The sequence below is a fragment of the Rhincodon typus genome, chromosome 30, assembly GCF_021869965.1.
Source record: "Rhincodon typus isolate 14 chromosome 30, sRhiTyp1.1, whole genome shotgun sequence".
In the NCBI taxonomy this organism is placed as follows: Eukaryota; Metazoa; Chordata; class Chondrichthyes; order Orectolobiformes; family Rhincodontidae; genus Rhincodon; species Rhincodon typus.
In genome coordinates this window covers 23,089,359-23,113,091 of record NC_063361.1, presented here as the reverse complement: position 1 = coordinate 23,113,091, position 23,733 = coordinate 23,089,359, and the positions used below count along the sequence as shown (strand labels likewise).

The window sequence follows — 23,733 nt, the reverse complement described above, 5'->3', positions numbered from 1 at the left end:
TGTACTTTAACTATTACCTTCCTTTTCTCCTCATCTCTCGATCACTTTAACTAATAAAATGTCTTTTGAATCAGTCTTGTAAAGATTATTTCACTAAGGCTGCACAGCCTTTTGCGGTAGAGAGTTTCTCATTTCAATCACACTCTACATGAATAACTGCTTCCTGGTTTCAGTCCTGACTAACCTGCCAACTTTAATTTTAAGGTTGTGTGCCTTATTCTGGATTTCATACTCTATCTCCACAAGAAGAAGCAGTGTCTCTATATCCACCCCATCAAATCTTATTATTGTTTAAACACCAGAAGGAAAGTCAAAAAATAAACTAAAAGCATGTCGTCCTGAAGGAAAAAAACAGGTAACTTTGTGAATGACACAGACAGGTCCAATTCATCTCAAAATGAATCTCCAGCGCAAAGACTACATTTATTTGCAAATGTTATTTTTATTATTCATCCATTTTTCACTCTGGGCTTTATGAGCCTCTCAAATCCCAACCACTTATTACTATAACCTTAATTTTTTTCATTCATTCACAGGACGTGGGCAGGGATAAAGAGTAACTAGGGAGGGAATAGGGCCCCTTAAAGATCAACAAAGCCGTCCATGTGTTGAACCACAGGAAATGGTGAGATACAAAAAGAGAATTTCAGGTCAGTATTTACAGTGAAGAAGGATATGGAAGATAGAGAACTTGGGGAAATAAATAGTGATTTCTTGAAAAGTGTGCACATTACAGGAGAGGAGGTGTTGGATGCCTTAAAATGCATGAAGGTGGATAAATCCCCAGGACCTGATCAGGTGTATCCCAGAACTTTGTGTGGGAAGCTAGGAAAGAGATTGCTGGGTCCCTTGCTGAGATATTTGTATCATTGATGGCCACAGGTGAGGTGCTGGAAGGGTGGCTAATATAGTGCCACTATTTAAGAAAGGTAGGAAGAAAAAGCCATGGAATATAGACCAGTGAGCCATACGTCAGCGGTGGGTAAATTGTTGGAGGAGATTTTGAGGACCAAGATTTACATGCATTTGGAAAGGCAAGGACTGATTAAGAAGAGTCAACATGGCTTTGTGCATGGGAAATTATGTCTCACGAACTTAATTGAGATTTTTGAAGACGTGACAAAGAAGATTGATGAAGGCAGAGCGATGCATATTGTCTATATAGACTTCAGCAAGGCATTCGACAAGGTTCTATATTGTAGACTGGTTAACAAGGTTAGAGTGCATGGATCCAGGAGCAAGCCAATTGGATACAAAATTATCCTGAAGGTAGGAGACAAGATGTGTAATAGAGTTGTTTTTTGGAGAGTTCTAGTTCAGAATTTTCTCAAGGTAAACTTGCAGGTTGAGTCAGTAGCCAGGAAGGCAAATGCAATGTTAGCATTTATTTTGAGAGAACTTGAATATAAAAGCAGGGATGTACTGCTGAGGCTTTATAAGGCTCTGGTCAGGCCACATTTGGAGTATTGTGTGCAGTTTTGGGCCCCGTATCTCAGGAAGGATATACTGGCCCTGGAGCGGGTTCAGAGGAGGTTCACGAGAATGGTCCCAGGAATAGAAAGCTTAACACATGAGAAACGTTTGAGGACTCTGGGACTATACTCATTGGAGTTTAGAAGGATGAGGGGGGATCTAATTGAAACTTTCAGAATACTGAATGGCCTGGACAGAGTGGATGTTGGGAAGATGTTTCCATTGGTAGGAGAGACTAGGACCCGAGGGCACAGCCTTAGAGTAAAGGGAAGACCTTTTAGAACGGAGATAAGGAGAAACTTCTTCATCCAGAGGGTGGTGAATCTATGGAATTCACTGCCACAGAAGACTGTGGAGGCCAGGTCATTGAGTACATTTAAGACTGAGATAGATAGGTTCTTGATTATCAAGGGGATAAAGGATTACAGGGAGAAAGCGGGAGAATGGGGTTGAGGAACTTATCAACCATGATTGAATGGCAGAGCAGACTTGATGAGCCGAATGGCCTAATTTCTGCTCCTATGTCTTATGGTCTTACAAATAATAACATTGGTGTGGCAGTAAGTAATTGGTATGGTAGGTAATTATCCTGCCATAAAGTTATTTATAAGCTTTTGTCGCAAAAATTTTATTGTAGGTTTTTTTCTCTATAATTCATAGTGCAGGTCTGCCTTCTGCATCTGTTCAGAGAAGGGATATTCTGGAGTGCAATTGGATGGGTGTATTCACAAACTGACTACATTAAGCTTTCTTTGCTCTCTGGGAGTTTGCTAAAACATATACTTAACAGTAGCTTAGAAAATTAGTAGACAGTTGGTAAGCACTGTATTAACTCACCAGTCCATTGCCACCAGTGACAGAGTGAACATGTTATTATGTTGGAATCCACCTCCTCCCAGAATATCCACTCGTCCAATTGAATGGATGAATGCAGAGATCATCCCGATCCTGTAGTTATAAAACCAAGGAGAACATAAATTAATGTTTCTGGTTCTGAGTCCAAAGGTGCCTGCTCATCTCAACACTAAATTACGCTTTTATGTTGAGCTCTAATGTATTTTCATAAATGTGCTCCATAAAGTTACTGCAGTTCTTCAAGCTAAATGCTTGCAAAATGTTGCATTTTTTTTCTGTGACATGAAACTGTTTTCTTCAGTACTTGCTTGGGTCACAGAGAAGTACAATTTTCAGCAATTACTTTTACTCTCAACTGAGTTTGAGACCAGCTCCAGGGATCAGTTGGAAGCCAATCCAGGTAATTCAGCATCTGTCTCCTGTAGCCAAAAGAAATGCTAAGATGGAGTGAAAATTGATTCTATAGTTACAGTACATCCACCACAGGGGACTTTTCTTCTGGACTTTGTCCTATTCTGTCACACGCATATGATATACATATTTTGGAAAAAAAAATTCCATTTTAATGATAGCCTTGGGGGTGTGCCTCAGGTCAATAATCTCATTCTTGAAGTTAACCAACTTTGTAGTTGATTAATAAAACCTTGCATTCTTTAGAATGTGATTTGGCTCAATATGCTGGTTTTAAGACTGAAATTAATCAACAGGACACAATATCCTGATTTCCTTCTGCACATTTGCGTGATGTTATCGAAGCTCACTCAACTATTTGCCAGAATAGTAGTAAATTAATTTTAACGTATTTTATGTGCTGTGCTTTTGGTGAAATAGTATGCATTTTTCCAAAATCTACCAGGTTGTTTTAAATTTGGAAAACCTTGTTGGGTAAGGTAATGCACTGTTCACCTTTAAATACTAAATACATTTTGCACAGCAGAGCCAATTTTCTGTTGCATCCAACCCAGGAAAATATTGTAATATGGAAAAACAGGGTTAAGGCCCTGTTCCCATCCAGGCATGTGTTTTCAATATTGGGGATCACATAAAAAGATATTTTCAGGGCAACCATCAAGTCACCAATGAACTTAAAATGAAATATCAAGTTAATAATGCCTTGGGAGCAATTGGTACTGATTCATATCAATGAAATATAGTACATGTCTAATTGAGACATTCTTTTTTAGCTTTTAAACAATTTATGGAAAGATGGTGATGTAGTGGTATTGTTGCTGGGTTAGTAATCCAGAGACTCAGTTAATTCCCTGGGTACCCGGGTTTGTATCCCACCACAACAGACGGTGAAATTTGAATGATGGCTGTGAAGTGAATGTTGATTGTCATAAAAACCCATCTAGTTCAGTAATATCCTTTAGGGAAGGAAATCTGCTGCCCTTAACTGGTCTGATTATATATGACTCCAGATCCACAGAAATGTTGTTGACTCTTAACAGTCCTTTGATTTTGCCTAGCAAGCCACTCAGTTGCATCAAATTGCTAAAAAGCCCCAAGAGAATGAAATCCAATGGGCAGTGTGGTATTGACATAGGTACCAGAAACAATAATAGCAAACTCAGCCCTGTTGACTCTACAAAGTCCTCCTTATGAAACAGAAAAAAACTGAAAGAACTGTTGATGCTGGAAATCAGAAACAAAAATCCGAAATGTCCACCTTCTTCTTCAACCGAAGATTCCCCAGCACTGCGGTTGACTGGGCCCTCAACCGGGTCCGACCCAACTCCCGCGCTTTGACCCTCGTTGTAGCCGCCATTTCCACCACCTCCAACAGGATGCCACCACCAGCCACATGTTCTCCTCCACTCCCTTGTCAGCTTCGACAGGAACCAATCCCTCTGGGATACCCTGGTCCACTCCGCCTTCCCTCCCAAGCATCCCCACAGCTCCATGGCACCTTCACCTATAATCAAAGAAAGTGTAACACCTGCCTGTTTACTTCCTCCCACCTCACCATCCAAGGCCCCAAAAACACCTTCCAAGTGAAGTGATGCTTTACCTTCACGTCACTCAATCTAGACCACTGTATTCGCTGCTCACTAAGTGGTCTCCTCGACATTGTGGGAACAAAGTGCAGACTGGGTGAGCGCTTTGCAGAATACCTAAGTTCTGACTGCAGAAAAGACCCTGAGCTTCCATTTGCCTGCTAATTCAACACACCACTGAGTTCCCTGGCCAACAACTCTGTCTCAAGTTTTCTACAGTTCTCCACTGAAGTTCAGCACAAGCTGGAAGAACAGCACCTCATTTTCCAATTGGGAACTATGCAGCCTTCTGGATTCAATATTGAGTTCAACAGTTTTAGGGCTTGAGGCACCTTTTCCCATGTCCTTACCCTAACCCCCAGACACCAGGTCTTGTCAACACATGGATTGCTACTACAAACAAACCATTGTCACTTACTAATAGTTCACATTAGATGACCGTCACCTATTCCTTTATCTGTCCAACTGTTTTCTCTCTCTTTGGCCTTTATTCCCACCTACTGTTTATTCCACCCTCTTTTTTCACCCCATCTTCTGCATAAATACCAGCCATTTCCCAACTACCATCAGTTCTGTTGAAGAATCACTGGACCTGCTGGAGATGCAGTCAGACCCATTGAGTTTTTCCAGCAATTTTTGTTTTTGTTCCTCCTTACTGAAATCTGAAGGCTGGTGCCAACATTCAGAAAGCTATCCTACAGACTAGTTAAGCTCCTTAGCACCTTCCAACCCATGACCACTATTGGTGGTGTAGTGAATAGCAAGGAGAAAAGCCTTAGACTGCAGGATGATATATACATGCTGAACAGTGGAAAATGGAATTTAATGCAGAAAAGTGTGAAGTAATGCACTTTGGTAAAACTAACAAAGTATAAAAGTACACAATACATGGAAGTACTTGACTCTAGAAGTATAGATGATCAAAGGGACCTTGGTGTGCACGTCCAAAGATCCTTGAAGGCAACAGGACAAGTGGATGAGGTGGTTAAGAAGGCATAAAGGGTACTTGCCTTTATTATTTCAGTCAGTGAATGCAAATTAACGAGACGTTAGTTAAGTCACAGCTCAGGTACTGTAAGCAGTTCTGATCATCACACTATAGGAAGAATATGATTGCTCTAGAGAGTGTGCAAAGGAGATTAACCAGGGTGTTGCCTGGGGTTGAGTGTTTCAGCTATGAAGAGAAACTAAATAGGCTGGGGTTGTTTTCCTTATAGCAGTGAAGGCTGAGAGGGGACTGGTTGAGAATTACACATGATAAGGGGTAAAGACAAGGTAGATAGGAAGAACCTTTCCCCCCTAGGAGAGGGATCAGTAATAAGTAGACATAAATTTAGGGTAATAGGGAGTTTAGAGGGGATGTAAGGTAGATTTTTTTTCACCCAACAGTGTCGTGGGTGTCTGGACCTCGTTGCCTGAAATGGTGGTGGAGGAGGGAAAGATCACAAAATTTAAGAAATATTTAGATGAACATTTGAAATAACATAGAATACAAAGCTATGGGTAAGGTACTGAAAACTCATACAAAAGGAGATTGGGGTGCATGATGTTCAGTGTGGACTCAATAAGCCAAAGGGACTCTTTCTGCACTGTAAACTTCTATGCCTCTACCTAAAAGTACAAGGACAGCAGATACATGGGAACACCACTGACTGCAAGTTACTCTCCAATCCATTCACCATCCTGACTTGCAAATGTATTGCCTCAGGATTTCAGTGGTTCAAGTTACGCAAAACTAATCTCAGGGACTTCAGCTTCATTAGGCTAAGAATATCACATGGAAAGTGAAAGCCTTAAATTGAAATTTGTTTGTGTTTAAACGTTCCTTCTTTCAGGCTGGTTCAGTCTATCAATTTGTAGCAATAGTTTTATAGTGGACAGTCCATAGTTTTAGGTACAGGATGAAAGCAAATGTGAAGACATTTTTCTTGAAGATGATGAAAAGGTTTATATTTGTTTTTTCAATTTGGCTGTAAAGATTGCATGGTTAAAAATCAACGAATCTGTAATTACCAGAAATATGAAATAAATAGAGAATCCTGGGGGTTTTAGTACTACCCACCATCAAAAGAACTGGCTTGGACCATATAGCTATGATGAGAAATGCAGTTATAAATGGAATTCACACAAATAAATTTTTTTTGTTCCACAAATTCTTTGCTCCAGTTCAAAATTGATGGTGTTGGTTTCTGGAAACTGAAAGTATTGGCAGCTTTCAAAAGATGTGCATTTCACCTTGCATAAGAAAATAATTGTCTGACTACTTATAATGTTACAGATTAATGGGGAGGATACGATCACAGAATCCTGCAACACAGAGGGCCATTTGACCCATATATCCTGCACTGGCTTTCTGAAAGAGCTATCAAATTAGAACCATTCTCTTTCTTATAGCTTAGAACTTCATCCCTTTTAAAGTATATATCCAATTCCTTTTTAAAGTTTTCAATAAATCTGCTTCCACCAAACTGTCAAGCAGAGCATTCTACATCACAGTAATGGACTGCATTTCCTCCCTTGTTCTTTTCTCAATTTTCTTAAATCTATGTCCTTTGGCCCTTAATCCTGCTGTAAGTGGAAACACAGTTTCTCCCTTTTAATTCTATCTAAACTCTGATCATTTTACAAAAGTGGTGAGTTGATGACTTATTTTTCAGTGTGAACTTGTAAAATCTACCACAGTACATTCATTCAGCCACTTTGTGATAATGTTAATTGCTTAGATTTTTTTTAATGTGCGATGTCAAAAAATAATAGAAACAACAATAGTAAAAGAATGTTTTATTATTTATGATTCATACTAGCCTTTTTATTTGTAATTTATGCATGTTTTATTTCAACTTTATCTAATGCATGCTTCTGCGTTGCATTATCTGTGGCCACTTGTTAAAACATACTTTTTTTCAATATTTCTACATTACTGACAGAAATTTCTCAAATACTTAATAGAGAAAACTCTGATCATAATTTTGTTGAATAATGTCAATACTGTACAGTATTAATAGGTAGGCAGTAAGGAAGAACAGGTTAAATCCATCTGATTTTGTTAAGAATGTAGTAATAACTCAGTGCAGCAAGCTCAGTAGCAATGATCAGGAATACAACACATTGCAACATCAAGTTTTAACATTCATTATGACCTGGGTTTTGAACATATTGAAAAAAAGCCCTTTGTTTCAGAGATAGTAGGAACTGCAGATGCTGGAGAATCTGAGATAACAAGGCCTGAAACGTCAGCCTTCCTGCTCCTCTGATGCTGCTTGGCCTGCTGTGTTCATCCAGCTCTACATCTTGTTATCTCTTGAAAAAAAGCCCATCAGGCCCATAAATGCTCCCCCTCTCCATTGGAGAATAGATCTTTATGCACCATTCACAACAAATCCAGTAATTGAGACTCTTGAGGTATGCAATTGAGCAATTTATGGAGGTTTTCAAGAGGTAATTTGATATTTGTGAAAGCATCAAATAATCTATGAACTGCCACCATTCGTCATTCCTAGAGACATCAATATACTTTGAAGAATTTCTGCATTGAGGTACCATCTCTAATTCAAAATCTAACTCAAGCAACACACATTTGTGTTATATCTAACCATGTACTATATCTAACCAAATAGACAAATTAGAAAAGAGGAACTCTGGTGATGTCAGGTCCTATATTTATCCTTCAAGCAATATCATTAGAACAAATTCTCAAGTTAATGATATCATTGTTATTCGTGGGACCTTGCTTTGCAAATTGGCTTCTGTGCAGTGACTGTACTTCAAAAGTTCTTGACTGATTGTGATAGGTGTTATATAAACACAGGTTTTCATTGACCCAGTGCCAGTTTACCATTTACGATGCCACTTAGAGTGTTCTGTAGTCAATACCCAGGGCAGGTTTTTTCATATTACTCGATTTATCCTTCTGCCAGCTAACTATAACTTATCTGACTCAAGCAATTAGAATGAATAATGAGGCATAGAATAAGACAAGAACATTGTGAATTTTTGCTACTTTATTTTGATGACATTTAGTCTGCAATAATGCAATACTGTATATGGCAAGAATAGTTCTCACACATCTACATGAAACATGGCAGTATAAATAATTTAAATGAGAAAAATAAATATGATTCATTTGTATTAAACAATTACTTGCGTCTATGGACTTTGGCCACTTGACTCGAAATCACTTTAAGAGGCTACAACAGTTTCTTGTCCCATTTTCACCACAATGTGGAAATATTACACATATAACTTCATACAAAGAGCTCATAAACACAACTTCACAAAATAGCCATTGGTGTGGATTGCATATCATATTCTGTTATTAAATTAATGATCAGAGTAATGTTTTAGATACGTACAGCTGCTTACTACTTATTGTTTCAGATTGGCAACATAGGAAAAAGCGAACATTAAAGCAAAAGAAAATATTCTAAAAGTGGTGGGTAAATTATGTTTAAAAACAGAAATGTCTTCACAAAGAAAAGGTTGTAAAGAATGTTTCCCATAGGAGGAAGGGTCAACAATTTGTGTGACCTCCAAACAACTAAAATAATTCGCTTCAGAAGCCTGCATTTTTTTTTCAGAAATTACTGTGTAAATTTATAAGTACCAGATATCTGAAATACACACCGAACTCATTATGATGAGAATTTATAAACTGTTCCTAGATTATTTATTTGTATACCTTCCTCTCTTCTGTGCCAGAATGCATCCTCTCCTGTTTGTGAAGGTTTTTGCTTTGGTTTCTGGACTGCTGTCATGTATGGGTAGGGGCTGTGGGCATTTTCAAAGTTCTCCAATCAGCATTTCCAGCCCTGAATTAGTTGAGATGCTTTTTTTCTGTGACATTAGAGGTCAATATTTTGGCCAATCCTTGCTTCAAAGTCCCTGTTTACACCACAGTAAGACTGGGGGCAATTACAAACTTTACATCAGTGCCCAAAGTGGACAGGGTAGAAAGACTGAGGTTAGAAATGGAAAATAATGGAAATACTCAGCAGATCTATCAGCTTCTGGACACAGAAACAGGGTTAAGTTTTCCGTTACCATCATTGAGTTCTATTTCTCTCTGTCCAGACGTTGTTTGATCAGCTGTGTATTTACAGAATTGTCTAGTTTGATTTTGAGACTGTGGATCATGTTGTCATGTCCTTGTTCTATCATATTGGAAAATAGGTGTTTATGGAATTAAATTTTGTTTTGCCACTTGCATTAGCTTCACAGGTGATTAATCTAGAGTTGAACTATTGCCAGCTTAAATGAGCTTTTCTTCAACTGAATAACTGTGTTTATGCTTGTAAACAATGCCAGCATTCATTCCAAATTAAATACTGTATATACGTTGCCCTATTGAGTAAAACATCCAACTAGACAAAGTAACAGACTGTAGCTTTTTTTTTACGTTCTCTGCTTTCAAAAAGAAAGTGAAGCAATCTGATGTTTTGAAATGGTCATCCTATGCTTTGGTCAGGATGTTTTGTTCAGTTTGGAAATACTTAACCCTAGACTGAGTAGGGAGTGCAATGCTCCTGCAGATTTAAAGGAATCATTAATACATGCTGGATTTGATGCACTATAGAGTAAGTGCTTTAGAAAGAAACATATTGACTTTTCATCCAGCACTGACTTTTTGTAAAGTGAGGCATCATATGAAATTGGATTCAAAGTTCTAGTATCGATCGGCTTGGTCGTGATGGTTGCCTTTGCCTCTGTTTTTAGGGGGTATTGTTTTCTTCTTGCTTTTTCTCCTCCTCGAGATGGCTCCCTTTCCAAACTGCTTATTGTCTGACTGGTTGTGGTGGCGGGAATACCTTTTGCACTTGCAGGAAGTCACCACTTGGATTTTGTAGGTCCTTGTCTCCTGGTTTTGGCATTCTAGCCGGACACGCTGGGTGCGTGAGTGAGCTGGCACACACCGATAGTCAGAGGTCTGATGCCGGCTCCACCACCTAACCCGGCTGATGGAATTGGGCAGGAGATGGGCTGGCAAACACTGACCAGAGCAAATTAGCTCCCTCACTGGTTTCACACTGCGACATGTTCCATCTGATATATACCTGGTGGATCGAAGCTCCCGGCAACTGAATTCTGTTGCTCCTACAATAGGAAGAGATATGGCAGATTGATTAATATAACTGCACTGCCATTGAAAATCAGGTGCATACATAACACAGAAATACAATCAAATAATTAACGATAAACCTGAAATTGACTGATTGGCACAAAATAAAGCTAAACATTTTTGAATCTGCTTTTGAATATTGTTGATACCAGAAATCCAAAATAAAAGCAAAAAATGCTACAAATACTCGGCAGGGAAGGTCTGCCAATATCTGAGGAGAGAGACAGAGAACAATGCTAATGTTTTGTTAACTCTGTTTCTCGCTCCTGATGTCCCTCTTCCAAGTGTCCATTCCTTGTTTGTGAACTGACAAAATGTGGGCTAACTCATTGATACAAGGAAGAAAAGTTTTACCAGCCCTGAACCTGGCTGCATTCAAACATGCATCTTTTCTGGATGATTAGATGGCATCTAGGAAGGGAATTATAGAGAATTTTCTCTTCCCTAAGTCTGGCGTACTGAGCCAGTGCATTATTGCCCTAACTCGGCACAGACCAAAGATCCTGATTTCATTGGACGAACTGACTAAGATATGAAGGGTTGATTTTAATTGATGTCTCAAGTCTATACGACACTGTCACTACGTGCGTGAGTTGGCTGGCACTATCACTACAAAGACAGTCAGTAGGACTCAGTGATGAAATGTCAGAGAGTCAGTTACAACTTCAGTCATCCTACAAGAGAAAAGATCTGAATCAAAAGAAAATCCTTCCAGTATGGCCAGTACAGCTTTGAATTTAATACATGAAAGCCAATACCTAATCTCTTATTACCTGAAGTTCTTCTATGTTATAATTTAAAATGCTAAGGAAGCAGTTAGTTGGTTTATCTACAGTCCTTAGCAATGAACATATCACCATTTCCTAGTTAATTGCTTGATGTGACATTAGTACTGCATTGCTAATCACCTCACAATTAGGCAATCAAGGGAAATTCATATGAGCTGACGGTCCACAGACTACCAAAATAAATATCTTGGCTATCAATTGCCAAGGACCTGTGCAAAGATCTGAGCTTGAAAAAGAAATGTCTTTTAATTTTCCTTGAAAAGCAAATGAAAATACTCTCTCTCTACACACTGTGGAAATTACTTCTGAAAAGCAAGGAGTCAACTGAGTCAGCAGATACAAGTTTGTGTACAGTTTTTCCTGTCAAATTCCACATACGTACAGTCCCACTAGCCACCCACATAATTACATCATTTTTATATATGAGTAGAGATTAAATGTTTGGATACATTTCTTCATCTTACTCACTGACTGACATTATTTGCTTACTTGATCAAAGGCATCAATTTCAAGGTGGACATTGCATATAACCCAAGTCTTCTCACATTTCACCTGCACATTAAGAATCAGTCTACTTCAAGCTATTTGTGCACCAAGCATCTTGAGATGATTTGAAATTATGACATGATGTGTAAGTGTTATAGCGAGCCTGGCCTATAGAATGAATGTATACTGTAGATCTGTATTGAACCAGTTAATCATGGGAGAAAATTTCCACTAGTGCTAGGGGCTCTGTAGAAAACTGACTATTCAATTAACAAACTACCTGCAACATAAAAGCTGTGTTGATCTGCAATTATTTGATAATTTGGAAATACCATTGCATTTTGTTTGCTTTCATGCAAATTGGTTTCTGAGTCCCTCTTCAGCTGCTAGAATTTTCACTGTTGAGTGAACTGCTGCTCAAATCAAAATTGTGGTGACCTCCATACCATACATCTACTTTTTAGAACCATCCCAATCATGTGATTAAAAATCAGAAAACTCATGTAGAGCCATACACATCCAAATTCAGCAAAGTTAATCTGCACTGTAGGGTATTCCTCTGAAAATATAAAACAAAATATTGTGAATCGTCATGAACAAAATAAACCAGTCTGTGACACACAGGAAGATGCATGGGTGTTATGGCATTTTGGAGGCGTTCCTGTGGCGTTGCTCACAAGTAATCTCGATCTGACGTCTGTGCGCTTTAGCTGACATGAATTAGTCTTGGTATCTTGGACTGTGCCTTTAAAAGCTCAGCTCCACACTGTCAAATTCAGGTGATTCCAGACCAAAAATAAACGGATGCGATTTTTCAGAGCGCTGCTATAACTGCTGTCAATTTTCAAGCTCCAATTTTCAATTGGCAACTTCGATATTAACCTTCTCCCCTGCAGGAACATGCCGCCTCTCGATTCCATTGAAAAGTTTTAAAAAGTTTATCCGCGGTTTCTTTTTCACCGCCCCTTCCCCCGCCCCTAAGGTTGTTTTACTTCAGTGGCAAGAATGGGAGCCTGCTGAGTGCATGTTACTGTAGCACTGACTGTCCCTATGTTCCACTTTTGAAACTTTGCTGTAATGTGCCTATTGCTTTGTGTGTAGCTGTACATGACGCATATCATACAGCGATTTCTAAAAGACTTGCTCCAACTATTGAGGAAAAGGAAGCAGGATATGATGGTTTGGACAGCAGCAGGCACCTAAACAAATCAATAAAACTTGAGCGAACCAAAAGGGCATGTAACAAACAGCATACAATTGAATTCAATAAGGGTGTGCAGACAAACCGCATGAAACAGAATCTGTGCACTTTTGTTTTACAATATGTAACCAGGTAGAGCTCTACAGGCGCGAAATTCTTCAAGAATATATAAAGAGAAAATTTGCAAACGAAGCAGATACACAACCTGCAAACGAATAGGGAGAATGGACAGAGGGACGGAATAAGCAGAGGCATGTTGGAGATGGTGTGTGGGGAATAACTGCAGTGTATGGGAAGGGGGACTTTGTTTTATAGAAAGGGAACTTTTTCTTATCTAATGCACCAACATGCATTTAAATGTTGTCACATTCACTATCTCGGGATATCTCTTTCACCATCTCTATCGGTTCTTATTTCCATGTCATTCTGCACGAGGTTAAGAATGTTTGCAACCTTACCCCTCACTTGCAGGGACTGGCTCCGCCGTCTGCCTCCGTGTTTCGCTTGGTTCACGCTGTGATTCCTCACCTCGGTGCGAATCTCCGGGTACTCGGGAATGATTTCGGTCGCATCGTTTTTCAGAGTTCCCCAGCCTTCGGGCCGGCTGAGGCAGCCCCGGACCAGGGCACAGATACAGGCGGCTATCAGACAGGGATGGAGGAACCCCATGATCATCCCAGGCAAAGCCAGCAGCTCCTAAACCCCAAACCTGAGCAACACTTTCTCCAGCATCCTCCTTTATAGGGCAGCTCCCCACCCCACCTCGGGCAATCCCACCTCCCAATAGTGGCTGAGTGCAGTACTCATGTCTCGGTTTTTTTTTCCCTCTTTCACACCAATCTTTCGAATAGGAAGCTGAGTAACACACAGAGAGAGGTGTGGCCCGGAGCCAAAAGAACTTCCAAACTTCCACATTCTCAGGAACGTGGAGTGCGCTGTTAGGAGCTTTCCACCTCCCCGGCTCTCAAAACGATGTATTTGATAAAAAATAAAGAAGGAACATTGACATCCGTGTCTAGTCAAGGAATAATTGTCTTCTGCTAAAAGATAAAACATTTGAACGCTTCCTTTTAGCCATCGTTAATGTATTGAAATTAGAATCTCTGTGCCATCTCACTGCAGAGATTATCTACGCCGTCTTTCACATACAAATTGTGCTAATTGTAACTATGTTAATTGTAATGTTCATTGTAATTACGTTTATTATAATAGGTGTAAATTTGTAACGAATGAGCCGTTTATAGGGGTGATTTTAGATATTATTGGATAATACAAACCGCCGGACACACTGAGCTCTGATTTAGTTTCTAAAAGATAGAAAAAAGCAGAATAGTATTTTACTTAGTGCCACAAAGTGGTCCAACTACTCACAACCACACTCATTGACACTCGTCCGTTCTTTCTCTCACTCATACACTCTCTCAACCACACTCACTCATTCACTCCCTCACACACGCTCTCACTTTCTCATTCATCCACTTTCTCTCTCATCCACTCTCTCACTCACCCTCTCCCTTGCACACATACCCACTCAGTCATCTACTCTCGCTCACATGCTCATTCACCCTCTCTCTCTGTCTGACTCATCCACTCTGTCTCTCACACATTCTCCATTTTTGCCTCTCCCTCTGTCCCTCTCTCTCTATCTCTCTCACACACACACACACAAACTGGTTTAAGACTTTGGAAGGAATCTCTCGCGCCAACCTGAATATAGAAGCAGTGACAAAAGCACTCTAACATCGCCAGGGACCAGAGTGACACACACAGATGGTTGTTGTGTTGCAGTTCACACACAGCAAAACATCAAGTTTAAGTTTCTTTTGCCTTAGACTATTGATTGAGAGTCACAGACCTTGTATTTATTATAAGCAACATCTGCGCAATGATAGGAGTGTAATTATGGCCTAAGCGGTGTAGTTAACTAGCTCCAGACTTCAAGATATAAAAATAAATTTAATCTTAAGCAATAAAATATATAAGTAATTGTTTGGAATTAATAGTGATGCCTGAAGGCTTGAATTGCGGACAATGTCAGCCAATGCAGTGGCGTCTTGGATCCGAGCTAAACATTTTCATATCTTCCCCCTGCCCAAGGAATGAGAATCAGTCTAATTTCAGTCTCCATTTCAAGCGTGACTCCAAGCATTCTTTTCGGTCAGTGATTCTTTGTTAATTTATAATATTGATAAGGAGTCGCCAGGGCACTCCCCTGGGTATCTAAGGCAGTATGTTTATTTCCCCCCTGTAACTCCAGAGCTGCCGCTTCCCTTTCCTGTGCGAAGCGGCGTTTCGTTAAATTAGCAGTAACAAAGGTAGCAATTCCCTTAACAACTTCCTGAATGCTTCAGGACAATAGCCACTTGATGACTGCGTTCCACTTCCCCGCAGAAAGACGTGGCCCCCTTTTGCGGGTGAAAATGTGACCTGCCAAAGACACAGCATCATCAATCAAAGGCCGCAATGAAGCTTTCTGTCTCCCCACCTTTGCCCCTCAGACACAAATCGGAGCTAGAGTAAAGCATAGGGCTCAGTCACTCAGTAACCCAGTCTCCTGCCCTTCCCATTGATTCTAAACACATACAAACATACATGTGTGGAACAATTGGGGGAAACAATTGGTAGATACAAATATACATGTAACTGGTTGCAGCAACCAACAACCCCGCCCCCACCACCCCACCCAGTAAGGGGACTGGCTCACACTTATTTTGGTCCTTTGGGATATGGGTGCCATCCCAAACTCTGCCATATGTTCATTGGAATATTTGGTCTATGAGTGACATTGCAGTCGAGGCAGAGAGCTATCCTAACCCTCGGTCCACCCACTTCCAGCCAGGCTTCTTGGACATAAATCAACAGCAGGAACCATTCCATCAGCCTCCCCCACTCCCAACATCCCACTCCCAGGAACACCACAGACAAGGCTGGACTGCTCCTATCACTGCAAGGAGGCATGAACTGAAGCTGAAACCAGGAGTTGGTAACAGCATCTTCAGACACCCACAAACATAAAACAAACGAGGGCTCTTGTTGGGCTGTGGTAGTGTTTCAACCTCTGAGCCAGGAGGTCTGGATTCAAGACCTACCTGCTCCAGAGATATATGGTACCACATCTGGTTAGAAATTACTTAAAATGGATAGAGTTCTGTCCAGTATATCCAGGAAAAAAACTTAAAAATTGATGAGTAAAATTCTTCTACACATCACTTGCTCTATGAAGTGAATATTTTGGGTTCTTTATTTGTCTAGTGAGATTACAGTTACCTTGTGGTTTTCTGAGGAGATATTAATTCTGATAGCCCCATTGTGATCCCAGCATGATATTGTGAATAAGAGAGATTGTGACTGCAGGCACAAGACAAAAATAACAAAATAATTGACTCACTTTGGAGCTGCACATTCCCACTATCCTCCCCCCCGTCCCATAACAGATGGCAGGCGGGTAGCCTGAAGCATGGCTTGGCTCTTGCAGCCATTTTGTCCCGTGCTTTATGCCCTCCTTCCACATTAACCTTCCAAATTGACTAAAAAAATCATTCCTGTTGAGTTAGCATTAGCACAGGCACAGTAAACAGAAACATTTTTGCTGAAAATTCTGTGAGATTCAGTAAGTGATATTTGAAAGGGACAGGAACAAACTGTGTTGGCAGTTAAAGTTGCCTTAACCAGAAAATCTCTTTGTTTCTTATTGCTCATGTAGTTATCTTCTCTTCTGGTTAGACTGAAGTCTACAAATCATCTCTAATGAGGACCTGCAAATAAAACATTTAAAACTAAACATAATACATTGTTTTTTTAATTAAGCCAATATTGGAGCAAGCATAGCTTCAAATGCACTGATTAATCTCAAATAAACATAACAGGATAGCCAAATAAAGAACTTAACTTTAGTCGCCTGTCACTGATTAATTCATATTTCAGCAAATTGACAGAATTAAATATTTGCACACTTGAGAGCTAAGGAGGCCATGACCTGTCTAACCTCATAATCTGAGAATGACCCTGAACTGAGTAAAGGAAATACCAATGTAGATTCCTGTTGCCAGTTTCCATTTGCCATCCACATCTTTCATCAATGTCACAATAGAGCGATTCTGATAAACTGAGAAAGGCAGTCACCTTTCACCTTGTGTAAAGTTTCAAAGAATTGTTTTTGAAAGGTGCTGTAATCTGTTCATCGTTATGCATAAAATAGTAACAGGTAGGAATATAATTTAAAATTGAACAGCCCAAGATGACAACATATTGGAAATCAGGAAAGAGCTTACAATAAACAGGACACAATAAAATGAGGAATATAGAGCTCAGCCGATTAGACCCATGTGCAGCTGAACCAGGAGGATTAGAACGGTTCGGATTAAATTCTTAATCATGTCGAGTTAAGTGATCTCAGCCACAGCAACTGCTGGGATATTCCAGTTGGCTCCATCATCCTTGGATGGGGAATATCAAATAATGTACTGACTCCCGATTGCTGTCCTATGCTGAAAAGCATTGAGGAAACTAATTAGGATAGGCAGTGATGCTCTTCAATGTTAATATTTTGATAGAATGGATACAGAGAACATGTTTCTGTTTCCTCTTCTGAGCATAACTACAGTCCATCCATATGAAATGGTCTTCAAAACCTCACTGGAAGTTCAGAATGAATTTAGATAACGCTCTTAGTTCTTAGGTATAGAGGGATCAAAGAGTGTGGGGAGAAAGCAGGAATGGGATACAGGAACAAAGACAAAGTTGCTGGAAAACCTCAGCAGGTCTGGCAGCATCTGTGAAGGAGAAAACAGAGTTAACGTTTCAGGTCCAGCGACCCTTCCTCCGAAGAATACTGCGGAGGGAGGGTCGCCGGACCCGAAACGTTAACTCTGTTTTTTCCTTCACAGATGCTGCCAGACCTGCTGAGATATTCCAGAAACTTTGTCTTTGTTCCTGATTTACAGCATCTGCAGTTCTTTCGGTTTTTATTAGGAATAGGACACAGAGTTGAATGATTAGCCATGAGCATATTGAATGACTCGAGGGACTGAATGGCATTCTCCTGCTCCTATTCTTTACATTTTCCCAGAGAATAGTGATAATGTGGAACTCACTATCATCACAGGGATTGTTGAAACGAATAGTGTAGCTGCATTTTAATAGAATCTAGTCAAACATTTGGGGCAAAGGTAATAGAGGGTGACAATGATAAATTTAGGTCAGGAAAGGTTGGAGGAGCATTGAGCATAGATTGGTTGAGCCAATTTTGAAAAATGTAGTTCATGTGAAATGTGGGCATTGCTGGCAAGACCAGAAATTTTGTCCATCCCTAATTGTACAGAGGGCTGGTAAATGCCAGTTGCTGTAGGTCTGGAGTCACTCACAGGCCAGACTAGGTAAAACCAGCAGATTTGCTTCCCTAAAGGACATTCACAATCCAGTTACAGGGCAAGTTTCAGGTCCGATGACCCTTAGTTCTGAGGAAGGGTCACCAGACCTGAAACATTAACTCTGATTTTTTCTTCACAGATGCTGCCAGACCTGCTGAGCTTTGCCAGCAACTTTGTTTTTGCTCTTCTCTCTTTTCGGGCTTTATCCTATCATTTACTCCCTACCCCATCCCCCTCCCTACTTCAAAAAGGAGGAGGAAGGGTCACCAGACCTGAAACATTAACTCTGATTTTTTCTTCACAGATGCTGTCAGACCTGCTGAGCTTTTCCAGCAACTTCTGTCTGTTCCTGATTTGCAGCATCCTCAGTTCTTTTGGTTTTTAAAACAAAGTTTCAACTGGTTTCCCAAATTTTCCAGTAAAGAGACTCAAATCCAGTGGTATTATACACCATTTCAAACATTCAAGTTTGTATCCTGCTGACGTCTTGCAGTTTCTCATTCTTGTACAGTAGAGCCAATTTTATAATTCCTCTCTGGATCTGATGGCATAAACATTTCAAAATTCTGAAGCTTTAAACTTTTTAAATTTTAACAACTTGAAGATTTCTATCACAAGGTCTCCTGGTTGGAAATTTCGCAAAATTAAAAAAAAACCGCTGCCGTGATTGTTTTCCTCTTAACTGAAGATAAATCCAATTAGGAAAGAAATAAAAACTTGCTTCTGAATTTAACTCTTGATTCTTCTTAATTAAAACTCTGGTGTTTTATGAACTGAACTGAAAACAAACTTAATAGCTTAATGTATTGCCACTGCCTGACATAAACCGAAGACTATTATATTGACCCTCTAAGGGTTCTCCAAAGTCCTGACTGCAGTCAGTTGTCTTCCTGAAACTAGTGCCTCTAGACCACTTTTCCAGAAGAACTTTCTGACTTTGTTTAAAAACATCCCAAACAGCACTAAACCATAACTGCATGCTTCTCTTTCAAAACAATCCAAATTCGGCAGAGATTATAATATTATTATAAACCTTACATCACATTTACAAGCACCAACCAGTACTCATCTGCTTGCTGTAGGCTTTAGGCCAGACAACTCTACTTTAGCAACAGGATATAACAGTATGCACTGCACTGTATAAAGCTCCTCTTTATATACATGGAATGACACGAGACATAGAGAACAGAAACAGGCCACTCAGCCCAACCAGTCTATGCTGGCATTCATGCTGCATTCGAACCTCATCCCATTTTCCTGATCTAGATCTACTATCAAAACCGCCTATTATTTTCTCCTTCATTTGTTGCTCCAACATTGCAGCTTCACATTGGTTTATATTTCGTACTCAGTTTTATATTCCATCATTCAATCTTGCTTTCTACTGTTTCTAAATAATACATAGGCATTAAAAGTCTTTTGAAAGCAACCTTTTTATGTTAAAAATGACTTAAAACGCTCAAATATATGACATATGTATGTGTCTTGAAACTACAGACACAGGACACCAGTTGCCAGGAGCAACTTAAGAGTATAAAGTCTTTCAACGACATATAGACAACAGCGCCACCTGGTGCTTTTCAGTACGTTTAAAATCGCCAAGTTCAGAATCGGAGAGAAGCCAAAAATATCTTGTACCAACGCTGGAGTACATAAGTTTATGAAGGGAATGAATAAACACCGAAGTGAGAAGCCACAATCGAAGAAGTCCTATTCTATCTCATTTAAGTATAAAATCAAGCCCTGGAACTTCTGTGAAGTGCTTTGGACATTCCTCAGAACTGAGGAAGGATCACTCTGATTTCTCTTCACCAATGCTGACAGTCCATTTAAAGCAACTGCAGTTCTTTTGGTTTTTATTTTGTTTTGGACATTCTGTGGTTAACTCATCTCTTGACTCCGAAGCCCGCCCATCATCGAGAAGGCATAAGTCATGTCTCTGCTAAAATACCTTCCATTTGCTTGGGATCAGTATAATTCCAATAGCACTCAAGGAACTTAACACCATTCTGATTAGAAGACACACTGCAACAACTTGACAAAGATCCTTCAACAGCATCTTCCAAACCCACAATCTTTATCACATAGTGCAAGAGCAGTAGGCACACAGGAACACCCACAGGTTTCCTCCAAGTCATCTTAGACTTAGAACAAATTACTGTTCCTTCTTTATGGCTGGGCCAATTCCCTTATCAACACTACGAAGACAGTAATGGTTCAAAATGTGACTCACCACCATCCTCTCAAAGGCATTAAGAGATGAGTAGCAACTGCTGACTTTACCAGTAAAGCTCATATCTGATGAATAATTTTTTAAAAAAAAACTATGTTCAACATGCTTCGTAAATGTTGTTTATTGGTGATCCTAAAGACAGGTTGAATTGCACAACAAACTGCAATATCGCAGTGTTGTAAAGCTCTTTAAAAGGGTGTCAGAGGGAAACTAGGGAATTGCAGACCAGTTACAGATATCTGCGGTGGGAAAATTGTCGGAGTCTATAACCAAGGGAGGGGTAACTGATCATGTCGAAAATTTTCAGTTAATCAGGGAAAGTCACCATGGATTCATGAAGGATAGGTCATGCCTGACAAACCTCAGAGTTTTTTGAAGAGGCGACAAAGGTGGTGGAAAGAGGTAAGTTAATGAATGTTGTTTATATGGACTGGGGGTGGCATGGTGACTCAGTGGTTAGCACTGCTGCCTCACAGCACAAGGGACCTGGGTTTGATTCCACCCTCAGGCAACCGTCTGTGTGGAGTTCTCACATTCTCCCCACCTCTGTGTGGGTTTCCTCTGGGTGGTCTTGTTTCCTCCCACAATCCAAAGACGTGCAGGCTTGGTGGATTAGCCATGAGAAATGCAGGGGTAGGGAGTGGGTCTGGGTAGGATGCTCTTTGGAAGGTCAGTGTGGACTATATGGGCCAAATGGCCTACTTCCACACTGAAGGGATTCTATGACTTCCAGAAGGCATTTGATAAAGTTCTATACAAGAGACTGGTTAGCTAAGGTGGAAGCCCAAAGAATAGACAGCAAATTACTGACATGGATAGGAAATTGGTTGAGGGGGCAAGAAACAGAGTTGGAATAACAGGTAGGTACTCAATTTGGCGGGACATGACTAGTGGTGGCCTGCAGAGATCTGTGTAGGGGCCTTAATTATTCACAATATTCATTAACAATTTAGATAATTGTATGAAAAGTCAAAATCCAAATTTCTGACATCACAAAATTGGGCAGTATTGTAGACAGTGTTAATGACAGCATAAAATTACAACAGGATAATTGATAGAATAGGTGAATTGGCAAAGCTATGGCAGATAGATTTTAATATAAGGTTTCAGCCCTGGGAGGGAGTTCAATAAAGGTTTATGAGGGTGGTAATTGGATTTCAGGGGTTAGGTTTCGAGGCCAGGTTACACAAATTGGAGTTATATTCTCTAGAATTTAGAAGGTTAAGGGGTGATCTAATCAAGGTCTTCAGGATAGTAACAGGGAAAGACAAGGGAGATAAACTTTTCCACTGTTTGTTAATTCTAGAACAAGGGCATAGTCTAAGAACTAGGGCCAGGTCATTCGGGAGAGAAGTTAGAAAGCACTTCTACACACAATGAGTAGTGGAGATTTGGAAGCCTCTTCTTCAAATGGCAGTCAATGCTAATTCAGTTTTTAAGTTTAATTCTGAGATGGATAAATTTTTATTAAGCAAGGGTATTGGGGATATGGGCCCAAGGCATATGGAGTTAGGCCATAGATCAGCCATGATCTTATTGAACAGTGGAGCAGGCTTGAAGGTCTACTCCTGTACCTATGAATGAACACTTCTTCTCTGTCAGGCTTCACAGAGAAATGCCAAATAATTTTTTGGACTATTTTTACCCTGGCTATGCTAGATTGGCCTAGGTACAGGAACAAAGCCACAGGGTAATTCCCATAAAAGGACCCCAGTTATAAAAGTGATTGAGACCCAATAACTGCTTTGTAAGCTGTCATGGATGCAGCCCATTGCGTTCTGGGGGACATCTCTCTTGCTGGTTCAGAAGAGAAAGTTAAAATCAGAATACACTGGTAGTTAATACGGCCATAAGTGAAATAGATGACTTTGGATTACAGCAGACAAAAATGATTAAAATTGTGCCTTAAGCTGCTGTTCTAAATATTTTACATAAATGGGAAATTAGCTACAGTTCGGCCCATCCCTTACCTTCTACTCTTAAATGTTACTGTGACAAATGGCAAGACACAAATCTGAGGATTTTAAAAAATATAACTGGACAATCCCCCCAATGGCATTACTTTTCGTAGGCTGTGCATAACTTTCTATCACTGTCTGGTCTGTTTACATTGTAGTTCCTCTTGGCTTTCATGCTCCTGTCTGTTCTTTATGTTCATTTTAGAGATAGTGACGAAGGGAGTAAGTACACAATGCGGTGATATTTTCAATAAAATATTGATTAATCTCCTCCATTTTGGCACTTGAATCTGAATCACAGAATTCTTATAGTGCAGAAGGAGGTTGTTCAGTCCATCATGTCTGCACTGGCTTTCTGCGAATTTTAACTTAGCGCCAATCTCCTGCTTTTTCCCTGTAGCCCTCACATTATTTAAGTAAAGACAATCAGAAAATGCCTTGTTGAATGTCTTAGTTGAACTTACCTCCACAATGCTTCTAGGCAATGCATTTCAATTTGCTGCAGAAAAAAAAACTCACCTCACACTTGCTTCTTTTGCAAAACACTTAAGCCATGCCCTCCATCTGTTTACCTGTGGAAACAGTTTCTCCCTACCCAGTTGGAATATATAATTTCCCTCTATCTCACCCCTTCCTGCTGTCATCATGCTGCTTCTTTCCCCTCTCACCATTGTTGTTTCCTTTTCCTCTATATTTATCTTCTTGCTTCTCTGTTTTTCCTTGTATCTCTCTCGTTCCTTTGTTGTTTTCTGCAGTGTATTGAAAATTGCACTGTGCATTTTGTCCACATGGGGCTACCCACACACCAGTGGAGAAAGTTGGCTAGAGATGATAATAAATGATTCATGTTGATCAGATCATGTCATTCTAAATCTAAATGTCTCTGATTGAATATATAACATTTTCTGTCCCGTGGTCTACACGGTTCAAAAACAACGAATGGCACAGAACTGTAAAACAGGGACAGAAACAGCTGATGCATTTGATGGGGGCAGTAGTGAGGGAGGTGCAGGTGAGGAGTCATAGAGTCATACAGCACGGAAACAGACCCTTTGGTCCAACCAGTGGTTTGCTTAATATTTAATGGACACATCACTCCTGTATCAATATAGCCAATAATAAAACCATTGACACAAATAGCCAGAATTCTATCATTTTATTTTTAAACAGCAAAACATTTCACCAAAAAGAAACAAAAGACAAATCTCCAGTCAAGTACACTTGCAATAGATTTCAGGATTTTTTTGTACTTCTTTTA

General features: G+C 39.9%; 1 protein-coding gene across 1 annotated transcript; it reads right to left on the bottom strand.

Moving 5' to 3' along the window:
- Positions 1 to 8,306: 8,306 nt before the first annotated feature.
- sost (sclerostin) lies at positions 8,307 to 13,868 on the bottom strand. The gene is made up of 2 exons (XM_020518702.2): positions 13,374 to 13,868; positions 8,307 to 10,415 (listed from the first exon to the last, which is right to left on the bottom strand). The coding sequence occupies exons 1-2, from the start codon at positions 13,588 to 13,590 to the stop codon at positions 9,988 to 9,990; spliced, it is 645 nt and encodes a 214-aa protein (XP_020374291.1). The 5' UTR covers positions 13,591 to 13,868; the 3' UTR covers positions 8,307 to 9,987.
- Between the last annotated feature and the right edge of the window lie 9,865 nt (positions 13,869 to 23,733).

Coding starts and splice junctions, on each gene's coding strand:
- sost (XM_020518702.2), bottom strand. CDS start 13,590: ATGATCATGGGGTTCCTCCATCCCTGTCTGATAGCCGCCTGTATCTGT. Junction 10,416..13,373: donor CCAGTCCCTGCAAGTGAGGG/GTAAGGTTGCAA, acceptor TTCCTATTGTAG/GAGCAACAGAATTCAGTTGC.